At 39.6% G+C, this 14,990-nt stretch overlaps 3 protein-coding genes and 1 long non-coding RNA gene across 10 annotated transcripts in view; 2 read left to right on the forward strand and 2 right to left on the reverse strand.

The window, feature by feature from the left end:
- Nucleotides 1–762: 762 nt before the first annotated feature.
- Nucleotides 763–1,246, reverse strand: LOC112486968 (uncharacterized). Its single transcript, XR_003049606.1, has 2 exons — nt 1,163–1,246; nt 763–1,071 (listed from the first exon to the last, which is right to left on the reverse strand). It is a non-coding gene; the product is annotated as an uncharacterized LOC112486968 (long non-coding RNA).
- A 1,829-nt stretch (nt 1,247–3,075) lies between these two features.
- On the reverse strand, nt 3,076–8,807 carry LOC103377655 (P2X purinoceptor 5-like). Of its 4 annotated transcripts, none has more exons than XM_025055201.1 (12): nt 8,624–8,807; nt 7,865–8,033; nt 7,619–7,690; nt 6,685–6,760; nt 6,345–6,441; nt 5,588–5,695; nt 5,363–5,504; nt 4,636–4,772; nt 4,461–4,554; nt 4,135–4,200; nt 3,962–4,044; nt 3,076–3,252 (listed from the first exon to the last, which is right to left on the reverse strand). In XM_025055201.1, exons 1-12 carry the CDS (start codon nt 8,758–8,760, stop codon nt 3,135–3,137), a joined length of 1,299 nt encoding a protein of 432 aa, XP_024910969.1. In that variant the 5' UTR covers nt 8,761–8,807; the 3' UTR covers nt 3,076–3,134. The 4 variants fall into 4 exon arrangements, with proteins under 4 accessions (XP_024910969.1, XP_008306755.1, XP_024910970.1 ...); XM_008308533.3 differs by having other exon boundaries at nt 7,865–8,015; nt 8,624–8,806; XM_025055202.1 differs by having other exon boundaries at nt 5,588–5,668; nt 8,624–8,805.
- LOC103377656 (uncharacterized) lies at nt 5,427–12,793 on the forward strand. Of its 4 annotated transcripts, none has more exons than XM_008308535.3 (6): nt 5,427–5,559; nt 10,347–10,745; nt 10,847–10,933; nt 11,043–11,102; nt 11,749–11,895; nt 12,153–12,793. In XM_008308535.3, the coding sequence occupies exons 1-6, from the start codon at nt 5,529–5,531 to the stop codon at nt 12,179–12,181; spliced, it is 753 nt and encodes a 250-aa protein (XP_008306757.1). In that variant the 5' UTR covers nt 5,427–5,528; the 3' UTR covers nt 12,182–12,793. The 4 variants fall into 4 exon arrangements, with proteins under 4 accessions (XP_008306757.1, XP_024910975.1, XP_016887508.1 ...); XM_017032018.2 differs by lacking the exon at nt 5,427–5,559 and adding an exon at nt 9,095–9,712; XM_025055207.1 differs by lacking the exons at nt 5,427–5,559; nt 11,749–11,895 and adding an exon at nt 9,062–9,712 and having other exon boundaries at nt 10,847–10,937.
- Nucleotides 12,794–13,146: 353 nt separating this feature from the next.
- LOC103377654 (zona pellucida sperm-binding protein 4-like) overlaps nt 13,147–14,990 on the forward strand; it is a 3,099-nt gene continuing 1,255 nt past the window's right edge. The window contains exons 1-6 of the mRNA XM_008308531.3: nt 13,147–13,472; nt 13,547–13,668; nt 13,762–13,864; nt 14,237–14,454; nt 14,560–14,651; nt 14,729–14,862. Coding sequence (XP_008306753.1) covers nt 13,274–13,472; nt 13,547–13,668; nt 13,762–13,864; nt 14,237–14,454; nt 14,560–14,651; nt 14,729–14,862 — 868 coding nt within the window. The 5' untranslated portion in view covers nt 13,147–13,273. The remainder of the gene's footprint in view (nt 13,473–13,546; nt 13,669–13,761; nt 13,865–14,236; nt 14,455–14,559; nt 14,652–14,728; nt 14,863–14,990) is intronic.

The raw sequence follows: 14,990 nt of genomic DNA on the forward strand, positions 1-14,990 counted from the left end.
TCAGTGAAACGGTGAGGAACGGTAACTGGGTTTTATGGGTACGAACATGGACCACATGAAGCACAACACAGTGGTCCCTCGTCTGTCGCAGGGGGGTTACACTCGCTCGCGATAGTCGAAAAACCGCAAAAGTAGAGACGCGATAGTTATTATGTTATTTACGTAAATATTGAACTCCTCCACCTTCACCACCTCTGCTCCTTGTAGCTTCACCATTTCACCGTTATTGCTACGATTGACTTTCATTCCTCTTCTTCTCTAGTGCAAAACAATTATTATAATGTTATAATTATTAAATAAAAGAACGACAAACTGCGACTAACAATTTCTCTGAAGCTCAAATGTTTCTTCTTTCTATTTCAGCGGGAAACGTAAAGACACCGGTGACCAGAGCTACAGTAAACACTTAACGGTCAACAGTTCTGTTACGTCTCGTCTTCCGTCCGTTTTTGTTCCATTTCTTTTACCGAGGATATTATTTCTGCCTTCGTGATTTTCTTCAAGTCTTATTTGATAAAATAAGGCTTTTTTTATTAAATTCTTGAAGTGTTCCATTTTTTTGTTCCAAGTTTGAATCTGGAACAACTAAAGGTTAAAATAATAAACACATGAGAAATTAAATTTAAAAAATAAAACACACATCTGTGGTAATTGTTTCTTATTATGTCTCTTTATCTGTAGCCTTTCCAGTTCCTATTTAATGTAGATCTTTTTTTCCTCAAAGACCAACAACAACAAAAAACTACGAATCAGCCAAAAGGATTAGATCGTAATTCTTGTTTTAATTTCATTCAGATTTTATAAGTAGAAGACAAAATCGACGTGAAGTTTGGTGAACGAATCAAACAAATCATCGACGTCATGAGAAGAATTATTGCTTCTATTATTCATTTTCCCGTCGTGGCGGTGATTGAACTTTCAGAGTAAACGTGAGAACCGCGATATCGTCTCACTGTTCATCGTCGTTAACCTCGTCTTCGGGAAGTTCGGCCTCACAGTTGTCCGTGTTACAGCAGCCGACCACATCCCCGGGGACACAACTCTCTGCACAAGAAATGACAAGCTCTCCGCCTGTAAATAAAAAAATGAACAGAGATAAACGTAAACAACTGTGAGAGTCCAACGAATCAAGAAGATCAGAAGAATCTCAGTGCGTCTTTACTTGTGAAATCAAATTTGCAGAAGTTGTCACTTGCTGCACATTCTATGGATGGCATGTCATCTTGGTCGTCCTCGTTCAGGCACTATTCAGGCACCTGAGGGACAGCACTGAGGACCCAAGACAACAAGAAATGTTAAAATATCAACATTTGAAAATCACTGAACTACAGTTTATTTATCTTGTCTTTTACAGAATCGTCTTTCGTCTTTCTCCCTCCAACCTCACCCAGTGGTTGACTATACCTCACCTTGATGGCTGCACACCAGCAGGACCAGCACTGAGAGGAGCAGGATCTTCATGGTGGTGAATGGTTTGTTAACAACCCTCTGATCGAGGTACGTTTTATAAGGACGAACACACGCTGCATCCCAGCCGTAAACACACCCCGTTTGTTTGTTTTCACCTAGATATATAATTAATTTGAATTTTTTTAATTGAATTAATTTCAGGCTGTCACTTTGTTGTTGTTTTTTTTTTTTTTGCGTAATGCAAATAATAACAAAACAGTTCTAAGACAACGTAAACCTGAGTTTAAATTAAACTATATTAATATTTGAGGCAGATAACGGTGCAAAAACAACAACAATAAATAGCCACAAATGTCTTTTTTTTTTTTTTTTTTGATATTTAAACATATCTACTAAGAGAACTCTCTAGATCAGGGGTCTCCTAGAGATTCAGGTTCTGAAGGTGTCCCTCAGGGTTCACTGATTGGCCCCTTATTGGTTTATTCTCTACATATTCCTACTGTTTTCAAACAGTTGTCACTGTTTTCATTGTCACAGTTGGCGATGCTCAGCCAATCATGAACTCCACCCTGAAAATGTGCTTTATTTGAAGACAACTCTTCTTCACACCAACCTTTGTCAGTGAAATGGTGAGCAACGGTAACTGGGTTTTATGGGTACGAACATGGACCACATGAAGCACAACACAGTGGTCCCTCGTCTGTCGCAGGGGGGTTACGCTCGGCCGCGATAGTCGAAAAACCGCAAAAGTAGAGACGCGATAGTTATTATGTTATTTACGTAAATATTAACCCTTTACTAACCTTTTAGGAGGCATCGTAGGGCGTGAAATATGGCAAAAAACTTTTGCACATCTAGTTAACCCATACGTACAGATTATTTCTTGCAATACCTTGTATGTATGTGTTACAAAATGTATTTTAACACATTTCTTTTCTATTTTTTTACAGTTTTTTTCTTATGCTTGAAAATGCTTGTTTGATCACGAAAATAATGAAAATGCATGAAGCAAAAAATCTGCAATGCAAGACCACATTTAAAAAATTAAAAACCTGCGATGTTCAGTGACACCCAAACCGCGATAGAACAAGGGACGACCAGCACACGACTTAACATTACAATTCCGTAGTAGTGAGTGATGAAAGGCCTCTGTGGACCTTGAAACTGCACATGTCCAAACCATCTCAATCTGGCTTCTCTGTCTTTTTCTCCTAACCTTCCTGTCTGTGTTGTTCCTCTAATGACCTCATTCCTGATCCTGTCCATTCTTGTCACTCCTAAAGAGAATCTTAGCATCTTTAACTCTGTCACCTCCAGCTCCACCTCCAGCTCCGCCTCCTGTCTTCTGCCTATTGCTACTGTCTCTAAACCATACATCATGGCTGGTCTCACCACCGTCCTGTAAACCTTTCCCTTCACCTTAGCGGACACTCTTCTTAACCTCACCATTTCACTGTTCTCGCTTCCAGTGACTCTTGTACTGTTGATCAGCCAGTGTATTTAGTTGTTCTCTACGGACATGTACAGGCCTATTTGGGAACTATCTTTATTTTCCTACATTTTGTTCGTCATTGAGCAGATTTGAAAAAAAACAAAAACAAAACCAAAGTAACTTTTTTTTACACATGTCCAAACCATCTCAACCAAAACCAAAACCAAAGTAACTTTTTTTAAAAAAAAAACATATTTTTTATTTCAACAGTGAACACAACTAAGTCAAACATTCAAACGGTCTGTGTCTCCCCCTCAGGAGTCTTCTGTACAGAGCACGAAGCAGCCGTCCTGTTCTTCTTCTCATCATCATCATCATCATCATCATTCAGTGATGAAGACTTCCGACATCTGTGTCCACAGAAGATAAAACTGATCAGATTGTTGACAGCCGTCAGTTGAAGCTGACAGTAGGTTTGTACGAACGTCTTCATTTTCAGAGCTGATTGATTGTTGGGTGTTTTTTCCCTAGTTTTTCCTGTTTATTGTTCCCCTGGTGACCGGTTTTGGTATCACGTGTCAGTCCATTCTCTAGTCTGCTGCTTATTTTCGTGTCAGTTGATTGTTGATAGTTCTACGTCTCGTCTTACGTCCGTCTTTGTTCCATTGCTTTTACCGAGGATATTATTTCTGCCTTTGTGTTTTTTTCTTCTGTTGCCTGTTTTTCTTCGACTTCATTAAGTTTTATTTAAGAAAAGTGTGAATGAAGGAAACTAAACTTTACAGTGTCAGACACAGTGGGACAAAAAAAAACTGCGATGAAGTCTGAAGCCAAACTTAATATTTATTTAAAAAATGGACTGGAATTGTTCATGTTTTCCCTTTCTCTCCAAATCTGTAATGTAATTTTTTTTCATATGGAAACAAGTTTTGCGTAAACTGATCTCGTGGGCCAAATATAATTACAGCATGGGCCCGATTTGGCCTGCGGGCCTGAGTTTGACACCTGTGAGTTAAGTGGTTCTTTGTCAGCAGCTACAGTAGGTAGACGTCAACGAACAGCTGACAACAGTGTCAGTTAATCGTCACTGACTGTTCGTTGTGTCGGACATGTCTGTACCTTATCGCCTCGTACTTCCGCTCTCTGTAGGAGCTGCCCTTCTTCATCAGGTAGAGAAGAACCATATCACAGAAGAAGGCGCCCTGTTCGATGAGTGGTTTGGACACAGTTGTTGTTTTTAGCAGAAGAAAATACAATAATACAATGACAACCGTATCACTGACGGTACTTACAGCACCCATTACAGCCAGTCCTGAGGCTGCGTTGACCACTGTCGGAATGATGTTAAACTTACCGGCCTAGGAACGACAACAGAGATGACGCACACAAAAAAACACATAAATAGATATTATAGTCGTGCCTCGCTGTATCGCGGTTCGACTGTTGAGCCATCAGTTCATCGGTAAAGGGTTAAAAAAATGATAGAATAACTATCGCCTGTCTACTTCGTGGTTTTTCGCCTATCGTGGGCGGTCTTAGAAAGTAACCCCCGCGATAGATGAGGAACCACCGTATATACTTGTAATTGTATCAAAAAAATATATTTTATAAACGATACCTTTCCATGAACCATGATGTTGAATCGAACACCGTAAACCTTGTACAGAGACCTGTAGCTTTCACCAGCAGCGGTTTTGAAATAGCGGCTGTGTCTGTTGGGTCACAAAATCTGGACAATCAAACTCCTCCGACGATCAATCGAATGTATGACACCGTCAACGACGTTCGCTCACCTGAAGTTAAATCCCTTTGCAGCGGTTCTGTTGGAGCCGCTGGTGTCCAGACGAGTGAAGAAGTATCGCGGGTTACAGTGATCGTAGCCTTTGTCCAGGTCACAGATCCAGTCGATCATGATACTAATACAGCCTCCCTGGAAAAAGAAATCGTATCTTATCAGGATGAACTTCTAGCATTTGATTTCACTGCTTATTGTGTAACATGTTATCAGTTCCCGACCGTTTTCGGCTTGTGATCCCATTTTGACAAATTCACAAATTTCTGGCGACTCCCGAGACTTTATTTTTCTAGAGTTTGTTTTTCACCATATTTGTTATACTGCGTTACAGAGTAGCCAGGTGAGTGTACGAAGTAGCTACTCAAAGGAACTCAAGTATCTGTCACTTGTGCAGTCACGAGATCGTAGCTGTCAATCCGATATAATCATACGCTAAATTTTATTTTTGTTATTTAAGATGGTTCGGTGTTTTTAGTTCTCGTTATAAAAAATAATAATAACTAACTTCCGAAATCCGAAATGGCCGCATCACAACTGAAGAATAAGAATTTGTTTTTCTTTTCTGTTTTTGTCAATTACTAGAATTTTCAGGTGATCATATTTGAATTCCATGTGACCTCACGAGATGTTGTGACCCCAAGGTTGAGAAACACTGCGTTTTGTTGGTTCTTGCTGTGTAATAATAAGACTTCATGTGAATGGCTGCAGGAAGTGGTGGTACTAACCAACGTGTCCATGTCCTGGAACTTGTAGCCGGCTCTCTGGGTGATGTCGCCCAGGCGGAAGATGGGGCAGTATGGGTGGACTTCTTCATCGTATCGGCACCTCTTCAAGTAGAATTCATCACTTGTTTCCAGAACGTTTGACCTGAGAGAGTAGTAGAAAGAGTTGATGAGACGCATCGCTTCCTCCTGGCCACAAGGTGGGGTGAGTGAGTTTCGAGGACTTACTTTGAAAATTTGAATTTGGGGAATTGGATGAAGTTCTTGATGTAGATGGTGAAGTTTTCAGCATTTTTCAGCAAAGGTTGTCTTTTGAGAAGAAACAGCAGAGCAGGGCTGAAAAATTCAACTTTTTTTTAAAAAAAAAAAGATCTCTTACTTTATGATATGAAGTTTTTTTCTCTGTCGAGTGACAGAATTTGCATTTCAATGGCTGACAAAGGAATGTTCATCTGGGTAAATTCTTTAAAAATAACATATGGTTTTGACAAATAGCTGAACGCCATTAACTGCATGTGTGACTTAGAGCATTTACACCAGTGGTTCCCAACCAACTATATATATCATCAGGAAAAACGCCACGGCACACCACCAAACAAAAATCTCTCGAAAAGTAGTTGTTATGAAATATAATAATCTTCTAGTTTAAATGACCTCACAATTGACCTCTACAATCTCAGCCTGTTTAGTTGAAGACAATGCTGATGTAATGGCAGGAATTGAAGAAAGACACTCACAATCTCACGATCTTCTTCAACAGCTTTGATTATGTTTTTTTTGTTTTTGTTTTAATTGATCTGCCTGTCACACATTAACGAACCAGTGAGGGTGCCACCTAGCAGAAGAGGATTTAATTGATCTGCCTGTCACACATTTACGAACTAGTGACACCAGTGGGCCACGGCACAGTGTTTGAGAATCACTGATTTAAAGCGTCGGTTAAACGGCTGGTTAACAGTCAGGTGTTAATATCATGTCATTTTACTTTGGTTTGAAATGTCTTTCAATTGGACACCAGCCGTAGATTTCGCAGGTGCCCGTGGAGTTTGGGTCTGTTTTTATGCAGCGTCCGCTTTTTATTCCTGCAGAAAGACAACAGAGTGAACGGTGACTGCGTTGTCAGTGGTTGAAACAGTTGATTTGCTGCACTGGTTTTGGACGTTTTGTCATTGATCACTGGATTTTCATTCATGACAAAAACAGTATGCAGTGAGGTTACCAGGAATCTCTGAGTCTGAGTCTGGTATTTACAGCCCGTAACTTCACTAACTCGTCTTTGTTTGTTGTTTACTGCTGTCCTGATTGTTCCTGTATATTTTTCGTACCATGACCAGCCACCACCGCCGTCCCCGCTTCACAGTCTCTGTCCTCTCCACAGTGTCCGTCCAGCACCCTCGCACTCTGAAAACCAGACAATAAGGCAATATGAGAAAATCTGACTTCATCACTATTCACTAGTGTGTAGTAATGATACCGGAATTGTTTTAAATTAATATGATACTAATTATCGTTATGACAATTATTTTTCCGATGCTTCCAATACCATAAGACACATGACAAATCCTGTCACTGTCCATTTAACAACATGAATATTTAATATTTAATAACAGTAACCTAAACAGTTCGTATGCTACCATTCAGGGACCAAGATGTCTATTGGACTTGATCACATCACTGCCCTCTTCTGGTCAGTGGTCGTATGACATGAATGGATCGGTTCAGTTTTGTAGTTACCGTTAAATATGTGGAAGTGACACATGAGCTTTTTTCATTCATCGATACTACGGAATCGATACTTCCATCACCACTACTTTTTCCTAGGATGTTTCAGAGACATAATGTGATTGGTAGACGGGCCTGGTACTGTAGAGCACACAGGGATGTTGACTGGTTTCATGCTCACTGTTCACTCAGGCCATTCTTCATGGCTAAAAGCAGTGAAACCAGGAGCAGAGTTTACATACCAGGAACCTTACGGAAATATTTTGCTGCTGAATGTAGCGGTGGGCAGCGATTATGACGGAGTAAAACACAAACACACGCCGACACGCGGAAAGTCAAAGCCCCGGTCTTCCTTTTGTCAGATTGTGATTTTTTTTGGACAGTTGATTTGTGTCGTTCATTTCGTTACATCATTTCCTGTTGTTCCTGCCCACACCGTTCACTCTGTGCCACAGGGCAGCTGGTCGGGTATTTATCAAACAACTGAAGGACAAACAGATGAAAGTAAAACATTAACTTTTAAATAAACAACCTTACCTCCGCACAGTGTCCTTGCGTCTGATTTGGCGTCTCTAAAAAATTGGTAACGATAAATAAAACATCTTCACCCTACATGTGGAAAAACACGATGAAAAATTAAATTATTGCAACGATCTCACTAAAAACCAGACTTCCCGCGTGCTCAGATTTTTACTTCCCAGATGATGAGCACACATTTCATTCATTGCCTAGGCAGCATAGCATAGCATAGCAGCGCTACAGCTGTTTTCACACTAAACTGACCTGTGGTGGAACGACAAAGTCCTCCGGTCCCCACACCAGCACGCCGGACTCAGAGGTGTTGGTCAGTGAGACACCTTTAAGTTTGGTAATGACGGCGCTCTGGATGGACTCGTCCGTCTCCTGGTAGCCCTTTTTGTTGATGAAAACCCACCTGTGTGTGAGAGCAGCTCTGAGAGGAAGTAGAAAACGGGTCTGAATAATATTCTCATTCAATGTTTATATATAATATTTGTCCAAATACAGTTCAAGTCATCAGCAGAGATGGAAAACCTGCCTTAAATACCCATGACTAGGGATGACGATATGCCGATATTGTCCCAACACTTAATTTCCGATTCCAATATCAACCGATACCGATACAACGCTGGTAATATTTATTTATTTATCTGTACAAACCACTGTATGAGTTGTTGGGACCAGCATTCTACATTCTCCCACGTCCCGTCCAGGGAACATAGACCTTTGCCCGCTGACCCTTGGCACTGGCTCCAGCACTCAGTTTAAATTTTTATAGGGTGAGTAAGAGCTTTAACTGAACTGCCGGTTCAACCATTGCTATGTCGCTGTACAGACGAGTCAAGACAAGTTATAAAATCAACACATGGAAACTTTAAACACATTCCCTGATCTGGAAGGATCGGTGGATGTGTTTACTTGGTCCAAGACGTGCTATAAAAAATATTTTATGAACTATTGTTATATTCAATCTTAACTACAGTACCCCCCCCCCATCCTTAAAATATCTTGGTATTTACTCACCCTATAATGTAGCCCAGGACTGTTAACTGAATCAGTCTGTACAGCACGCCCACCTTCTTGTTTCTGGCGACCACGAATTTCTCTGTTTTGTAGTCAAATATGGACAGAAACCATCCTGTACACAAGCTACCAGCCATGCTGCCGGCGGTGTGTGTGTGTGTGTGTGTGTGTGTGAAAGTGAGAGTGAGAGTGAAAGAGAAAGACAGAGAGAGAGAGAGAGAGAGAGAGAGAGCACCCACCTCCCTGGGTCACAGATCTTCTGCCGTGTTTGGATGTCTGAGTGCCATAACACAAATCTTCTTCAGGTGGTTCTGTCCTGAAGGAATAGAAATGTTTTAACAAAAAACACACAGTCAAAAACATTGTTTTGCCAATTTTGTCAGCAGTCATACCTTAGAATAAAACAGAAAATAAACAACGTGGTTTGTTTAAAAGAGTTTATTGTAAGTTGTTATTTAAGGTTTAACGAAGCTCCGGGGCGCAGCTCTTACAAGAGGGCAAGGCAAGCACTTGTCTGTACGAGAGCGTCCGATTGCAAGCTAGTGCATGTTACCTTTATAGGTGACCTCAGTATCGTCGCCAACTGTGGGATTATCTGTGCCTTACAGGAACCACAGAACAGATAATTAGTAGATTTCCCATCACTGGCTAGCAAGATATGTAAAGAAACGTCAACGTTTTTAATTTTTTTTTTTTTTACCACCCATGGACCACCCATGGACACACACAAATAAGATCTAAAATAGGAACACATTTTTTCTCTTGTTACAAATGTTCCCTGGTGGGTTAGGGTTGAACAGGAAGCGGTCTGAAATGATTTCTCCTCTTCAATCCATTTCCATTACAGTTATCAAGGTTCTGACCGCGTTTTGTTTACACAGTAGCGTACTGAGGTGTCATCTTCACCTCTCAGATGTTTCAGTCACAGCCTGACTGGTGGTGGTGGTCTTGTGGGTTTGTGCAAGGAAGGGTTTAAATGAGACACCAAGACAAAACTCTTGACAGTTATTGAGAGGAGGCTGGAGACGATGGAAGGTTCCAGATCGATTCTGCCTTTAGCCCTGGGCTTTGTGCTCATTTCTACATGCGGTGAGATCATTTACAGTTTGCTTAATATGCGCTAAGAGAGAGAAACGTGTGTTTAGTTTAGGACAAAATAAATGATTAAGAAGGGCTGAGAAGATGACCTGCGAGACATGGAGAAATATATATGAAAAAAAAAGTTTGGCACCTCATGTCCAATCAATACTGGTGTTGAAGGTTTTAATTTTCATCTTATAACTGGAAATATAGGATATTCATGTTTTTAAACAAAGGAAATGCCTTTAAAGTTGACCGTTTATCCGTTTATATTATCTCTGTAAATGAGTAGTAACATCTACAGGTCTGGATCCTCCACACGGTCAAGCCACACATTTGAATCACCTAAAACTACGACAAAGTCTGAGGGAGAAAAACAAATATTAAATTACAACATTGACGTCGTAAATGTATGAGAAAAAAACTAATATTTTTATTTAGACCTGTGCTAATCAAACTGTAATTTGACTCGCCTTTTACAAAAAGGAAAATATTTTTTCGTACCATTATTTAATATTTAAAAACATGTTGGTATTTTTTTTTTGATTTTTTTTTACATGAATGAAAATTTTTTTTTTTTTTTTTTACATGAATGAAAATGTATAATTTATAAATATATTGTAATTTTTTCTTTTTCATAAAGGTGCGCTGTGCTCTGACGAAGTCTGTGGCCAGAATCTGAACGTCTGTGAGACCCACACATTGCAGTTTGAACTGGGCTCATCTGTGCTTTTTCCATGCAACTTTGATATCGCACAAACAGCACAGATTCAATCTCATCGAACACTGTTCCATGAGAGGAAACAACATTTCTCCATCTCATGGAAACACGACTTGAACAGCCTGGTTATTTTTCCGTCTGTTGGCCATGTTCAATTTCTGCTCCCTGAAAGAGGCAGAGTCAAGGTTTTTCCAAACCTGGGTTCAAGAGGCAACTTCTCAATCCGGATCGACGGTCTGGTCTTTTCCGACCTGGGCTGTTATTGCTGTGTGCACGCGGAGACGTCTGACTGTCACAGGGTGGAGCTGGTAACTGCTGAAGGTAGGTGGGGGTTTTAACTTCTGCAGCGTCTCACAGCAAACAAGTCATTGAGCTCATGTCGTCTATGAAACATTGTTGCTAAACCACAACATGATGTTCAGGTGCAGCGCCAGAAAAAACCGTGTGGTTTCCAGTTTCCATCTTCATTGTCACTGCAGCTCTGCTCGTGTTCAGCTTCTTCATCTACAGTAGGTGAACTGGAGGCCTTACTTTCTACTTTTTAAACACACGGTTTAATCAGTCAGACATTGTGTTACAACAGTCAGTGACTGTGAATATCGAAAACCTGTCTTTCAGACTTTTACAGCTGCAAACAAAGACACAGCGCCGACAGTCCTTTAGCTGGAGGAACTCAGGGTAAGACAATGACAACAATCGCACAAAAAACTACAGAATATGTAATGAAATCTAATAATCTTCCAGTTTAAATGACCTCATCATTGACTAAAATCTCAGCCTGTTTAGTTGAAGGCAACACTGATATACTAGCAGGAATTGAAGAAAGACACTTTTCTTCAACAGCTCTGATTATTTTTATATATTTTTTAATTTTCATAGCCATCTGCTGCCACCTAGCAGAAGAGTATTACATTTCTCTGTCTTTTACGCTTTGATGAGCAAACAAAAATTGTGTTTTATAGTTTCCAGCCCAATGATCTCTCACGGCACACTGGTTGGGAATCACTGCTGTAGCGGTTAGCATACCTGCCTTTCATGCAAAGAGTCCTGGGTTCGATTCCCACAGGAGCCACATAATTGGCGCCTCCAAGCGGCAGCTTTGACCCATAAGCTATCAAATACAGGGTTAAATACTGTTCACAAATCCACTCTCCATTCCTCCCCTGCAGGGGGCGCTAGAGCAGAGTTGCAATGCCCCAGAGAACAACCATGTTCAGTCTAGTTGTCTCATTTTAATTTAATTCTAGTAGTAGTAAATTCTTAGTGTTCAAAACAACACGTTTAACAGAAACAAGGAGTGAATACCTTCAATGTTGTTCTACAGCTTGGGTGAATGATGACCGACACCCCACCCAGCCAAACAACCCCTTCGTCATCCACCCCGGATTGACAGGATTTTATTACCCAGAACCAACCCAAGCAGAGCAGGGCACCAGAATTTACCCCCACTTGACTGGGCTGCAAAACATTGGTATGAGGATGTATTTAATCACCATACAGTACGATTTGTTGTTAAATCATCCATTAGAACTAATATTCTGCCCAAAATCACATTTTTAACAAAAGTTCTACGTGTAACCAATGGAGTCGCCCCCTAGTGGTTTACTACTACCCCTGCTTAACAGCCAGATGGCTTTACACTCTGGTGCTGCCCTTGTCTGTTTATTTGTTGTTTAAGAACTTTTTTTCGTGTCTAACTTTTTTTTTTCTCTGTTGTTTCTGGTTCAGGTTATTTCCCAAACCCGATTTACAACTAAAGCACAGAGCAGCTCCCCCTGTAAGGATGTAAGGATGTCAGGGACGAGGAACAATAAAACATTACACAATATAAGTGTTAAAGTATTTAATTATGTTTTGAAGCTGCATCACGTCTTGTTGCAATCATTATTTCTGTTATAAAATTATTATTAATGTTGTAGTGTTTAAATGTTTTACTTGGTTAAACATATTGTACAAATACCATTGCCATAAAAAAAGTTAAACCTTCATTCTCAGAATTTAGTCCTTTTTTAAAACAAGTAATTTTTTAAAAATTTTATTAGGAATGTCCGATAATATCGGCAGACTGATATTAGCATGTTATGTTCTTCTGTCAATATGTTTCTGCACAATATTTTCACTTGCCTCTGTTTAAATGCCCCAGAGGCTCTGCAAGCCTCTAATTGGCCCTGGCAATAAATTCAAATTTTCAATGTTTGTACAATGTTTTATTACAATTGAAATTTTACCAAAAGGTGGAGAATTACATTCAGATGAATGGATATGAAGACAAAGCAATGATAACCTCAGACTCAGCTAATGAACTCTCTCTTCACGAAGTTGTGTTAACCCTAACAATAGAAGGAGGGTTAGCGTTATGTTTCACAGTAGGCTAAATATGTAGCGTAGCTTCCGTTTAAAGACAACCAGTTGAACCCAAAATATAAGCTTTGGTTTGTGTTAAAAATAATTTTAAAAAAAATTTTAAAAGCAAATTGAAAATGTGAACACACTCTTGACTCAATGGCTGCATTGTAGCCTTTATTGTTAATATAAACTCATTATAAAATATACTATGCTTATGTTCCTCCGATTTTCCCCCATTTTCTTGAGAGGTTAATTTTAATTCTAATTCTTTATTGGGACAATTTTGTGTTGGCTTTACTGACTTAACTATACATTAAAATCTAACAAGATTTTAATTTCACATCTGAAAGCGCTAAAAAAAAAGACCAAATATAGCAGCTAATGTAGCGGTTAGCTTCACCGCTGCTGCCTTGGTTTGTGCGTCACATGCTAGCAAGATCAATTTAGCTAAATGAGTGGCAGCTGCTAACCCTGATAGACAGACAGACAAACCGCAGCCAAACATGGCAGCTGACATTACGACATTTGTTTTCCTGTTGCTGCTTCATCTTAAGTGTGAAGCCGGTGTTGCTACAAAACGAACTCTGGCAACAGATTTGGGCGCCACACATGACAACTCGCTGCTTTGTCTGGAGGAGAACATGTCTGTTTATATATCAAAGGAGAAGTTCCCAGATCTTCCCCTCAGTATTTATGTTGGAGGTGAGCCAAACACTAACATTACTGTACGTCAGACCGCTGAAGTGCTTATTCCTGCTTGTATTTACCCCCCACAGATGAACGCGGGGGCTTTTACCAGGCTGCTGTAATTGCAAAACAGTGCCACTACTTCCTGAGTGAAGGCGATACTTTCGTTAACTTCGTCGTTTCCTACCACGGATGTTTTGTGAGGAGACACGTGAGTTAAAAAAAATATATATTTATTTTGAGTCGCAGCCTGTTTTTAAATATCAATAATATGATCCAGATATTTTCGTTTTTGTTTTTTTAGAAGTACAACACAGTTCTGACTGTTGTTATCATGGCATCGGCAGGAAGAGGAAGATTTGAAATAGTGAAGTCTTTCCTACTCATCTGTAAAAGGAAAAATAAAGGTGACCACAGGTGGACGTTGGTAAAATGTTAGGCTTGATATTAACTTTTTTGCCGATATTGTCCAAACACCTAATTTCCGATTCTGATATCAACCGATACCAATATAATAAAATACCTGGTAATATATACATATGTTTTTATCTGTACAAACCAATGTATGAGTATGTGATTAATTAAATGTGGTGTAATGCTGCCATCTAGTGACAGCCGATTTTATCGAACATCCCTGGTAAAATATCATTTTATATGACATTGTTTTTTGTTCTAAAATTAGCTTTTTTTAATTTCTCACAGAAGCAAACACGCCCTGGTAAAATATCATTTTATATGACAGTTTTTTGTTTAAAATTAGCTTTTTTTATTTCTCACAGAAGCAAACACTGTGAATGATTTATCGATGCCAAGACAGTATTTCTGCAGCAAGGATGGCTTTAATATTACCATTACCCAGAATGCCACAGTCCCACCGCTGAACTTGGATGCTCTTTGGATCCCCCTCAGTCTGAACCACAACTGTAATCCTCCAAGAAGATCTGGTGATTCTGTCACCTTCCAGTTTCCATTCACAGACTGTGGCACTCAGTTTAAGGTCAATATTTGTGTCTTTTTACTGCAGTATTTTGTGTTGTGTGCAGTGTTTGCTGTGTCACAAATAATGACAAATAATTCACCAATGTTTGGTTTTATTTTAAAGACTGCAAATGGGATTATAACCTACTCAGTTGACATAGAGGTCAAACAGCGGCACCAGCAGAATGGCTCTATATTTCGGGACACGCCATTTTAGTAAGAATAATTTAATTTTAAAAAATGTGTTTTATTTTATTATGTTATTACTGGCACATCTACTGTATTGTGTTCAGCCTCACTGTGCAGTGTAGCTTTGCGTCGTCCCAAAAGACTCAACTGGGAGTTCAGGTTCAAGGACAAACGTTTGAGTTCTCATCGACACTGAAGAACAATGGAACGCTCAGAACAGAAATGAGGTTTGCCAAAGGTTGATTTTTTTTTATTATTATTTGTTTAAACTTCCTGTCATTTTTTAAATATGAGTTAATAATAATAATGGCCTTTCAAAAGTGTTAATCCAACCTGAGGATAAAAAATGAAACACAAATCATCATT

The sequence above is a fragment of the Cynoglossus semilaevis genome, chromosome 4, assembly GCF_000523025.1.
Source record: "Cynoglossus semilaevis isolate Cse_v1.0 chromosome 4, Cse_v1.0, whole genome shotgun sequence".
In the NCBI taxonomy this organism is placed as follows: Eukaryota; Metazoa; Chordata; class Actinopteri; order Pleuronectiformes; family Cynoglossidae; genus Cynoglossus; species Cynoglossus semilaevis.

Bases quoted from the DNA above. Each gene is read 5' to 3' on its own strand.
- LOC103377656 (XM_017032018.2), top strand. From the start codon at position 9,652: ATGGAAGGTTCCAGATCGATTCTGCCTTTAGCCCTGGGCTTTGTGCTC. The intron at 9,713-10,346 runs GTGAGATCATTT...TTTTTCATAAAG, and splicing joins TGTGCTCATTTCTACATGCG to GTGCGCTGTGCTCTGACGAA. The intron at 11,103-11,748 runs GTAAGACAATGA...GTTGTTCTACAG, and splicing joins TTTAGCTGGAGGAACTCAGG to CTTGGGTGAATGATGACCGA.
- LOC103377655 (XM_025055201.1), bottom strand. From the start codon at position 8,760: ATGGCTGGTAGCTTGTGTACAGGATGGTTTCTGTCCATATTTGACTAC. The intron at 8,034-8,623 runs GTGAGTAAATAC...ACTTCCTCTCAG, and splicing joins GTCCTGGGCTACATTATAGG to AGCTGCTCTCACACACAGGT. The intron at 3,253-3,961 runs GTACAGACATGT...CTGTGGACACAG, and splicing joins CGGAAGTACGAGGCGATAAG to ATGTCGGAAGTCTTCATCAC.